This window comes from Grammomys surdaster, unplaced genomic scaffold, assembly GCF_004785775.1.
Source record: "Grammomys surdaster isolate TR1022 unplaced genomic scaffold, NIH_TR_1.0 307920, whole genome shotgun sequence".
NCBI lineage: Eukaryota > Metazoa > Chordata > Mammalia > Rodentia > Muridae > Grammomys > Grammomys surdaster.
In genome coordinates, this window is record NW_021625809.1 from 540 (window position 1) to 1,436 (window position 897).

The 897-nt window shown below is 41.9% G+C and overlaps 1 protein-coding gene across 1 annotated transcript; it reads left to right on the forward strand.

The window, feature by feature from the left end:
* Nucleotides 1-226: 226 nt before the first annotated feature.
* LOC114616155 (olfactory receptor 9K2) lies at nucleotides 227-892 on the forward strand (the record flags this gene model as incomplete). Its single annotated transcript, XM_028761678.1, has 1 exon — nucleotides 227-892. A coding segment is annotated over exon 1 (636 nt), but the record flags the coding sequence as incomplete, so codon positions are not given.
* Between the last annotated feature and the right edge of the window lie 5 nt (nucleotides 893-897).

Consider the following 897-nt stretch of genomic DNA (forward strand, 5'->3'; position numbering starts at 1 on the left):
CTATAGAAAGGTGATAATAAAAACACAAATGGCATCAAACATATAGAGGAAAGGTCTAATTTTGCCACTTTGGGAATTAGAAGTAAAAGTAGTATTTGAATGCTGTATGACTTGTTTGAATTCTTCTTGTCACAGTATGAGGCTAAAATTAAAAAAAGACAATAGAAGAGCATTGCAAACCCCTGCCCTGTAGCAGCTATTTATAAGGTCAAATAAAGAGTTTATTTTGCCTTGTGCCTCTCATCAGGTCTCTTCTATGGGCGACAGGGAAACAAGCAATCACTCAGATATGAATGACTTCATCCTTGTAGGCTTCAGGGTCAGCCCTGAGCTCCATATCCTCCTCTTCCTGTTCTTTCTGCTTGTCTATGCCATGATCCTTCTAGGAAACCTTGGGATGATGGCCATCATTATGATTGATCCCAGGCTGAACACACCAATGTATTTCTTCCTAGGCAACCTCTCCTTTATTGACCTCTTCTATTCATCTGTTATTGCACCGAAGGCTATGAGCAACTTTTGGACTGAGAGCAAGTCCATCTCGTTTGCAGGCTGTGTGGCCCAGATCTTTCTTTTTGCACTCTTCATTGTGACTGAAGGATTTCTCTTGGCAGCCATGGCTTATGACCGTTTCATTGCCATCTGCAACCCACTCCTGTATTCTGTTCACATGTCCACACGTCTCTGTACTCAGTTGGTGGCAGGCTCTTATTTTTGTGGCTGCATCAGCTCTGTTCTCCAGACCAGCATGACATTTACTTTATCCTTTTGTGCTTCTCGAGCCATTGACCACTTTTACTGTGATAGTCGCCCACTTCAGAGACTCTCCTGTTCTGATCTTTTCATACACAAAATAGTATCTTTTTCCTTATCCAGCATCATTATCTTACCGACTGT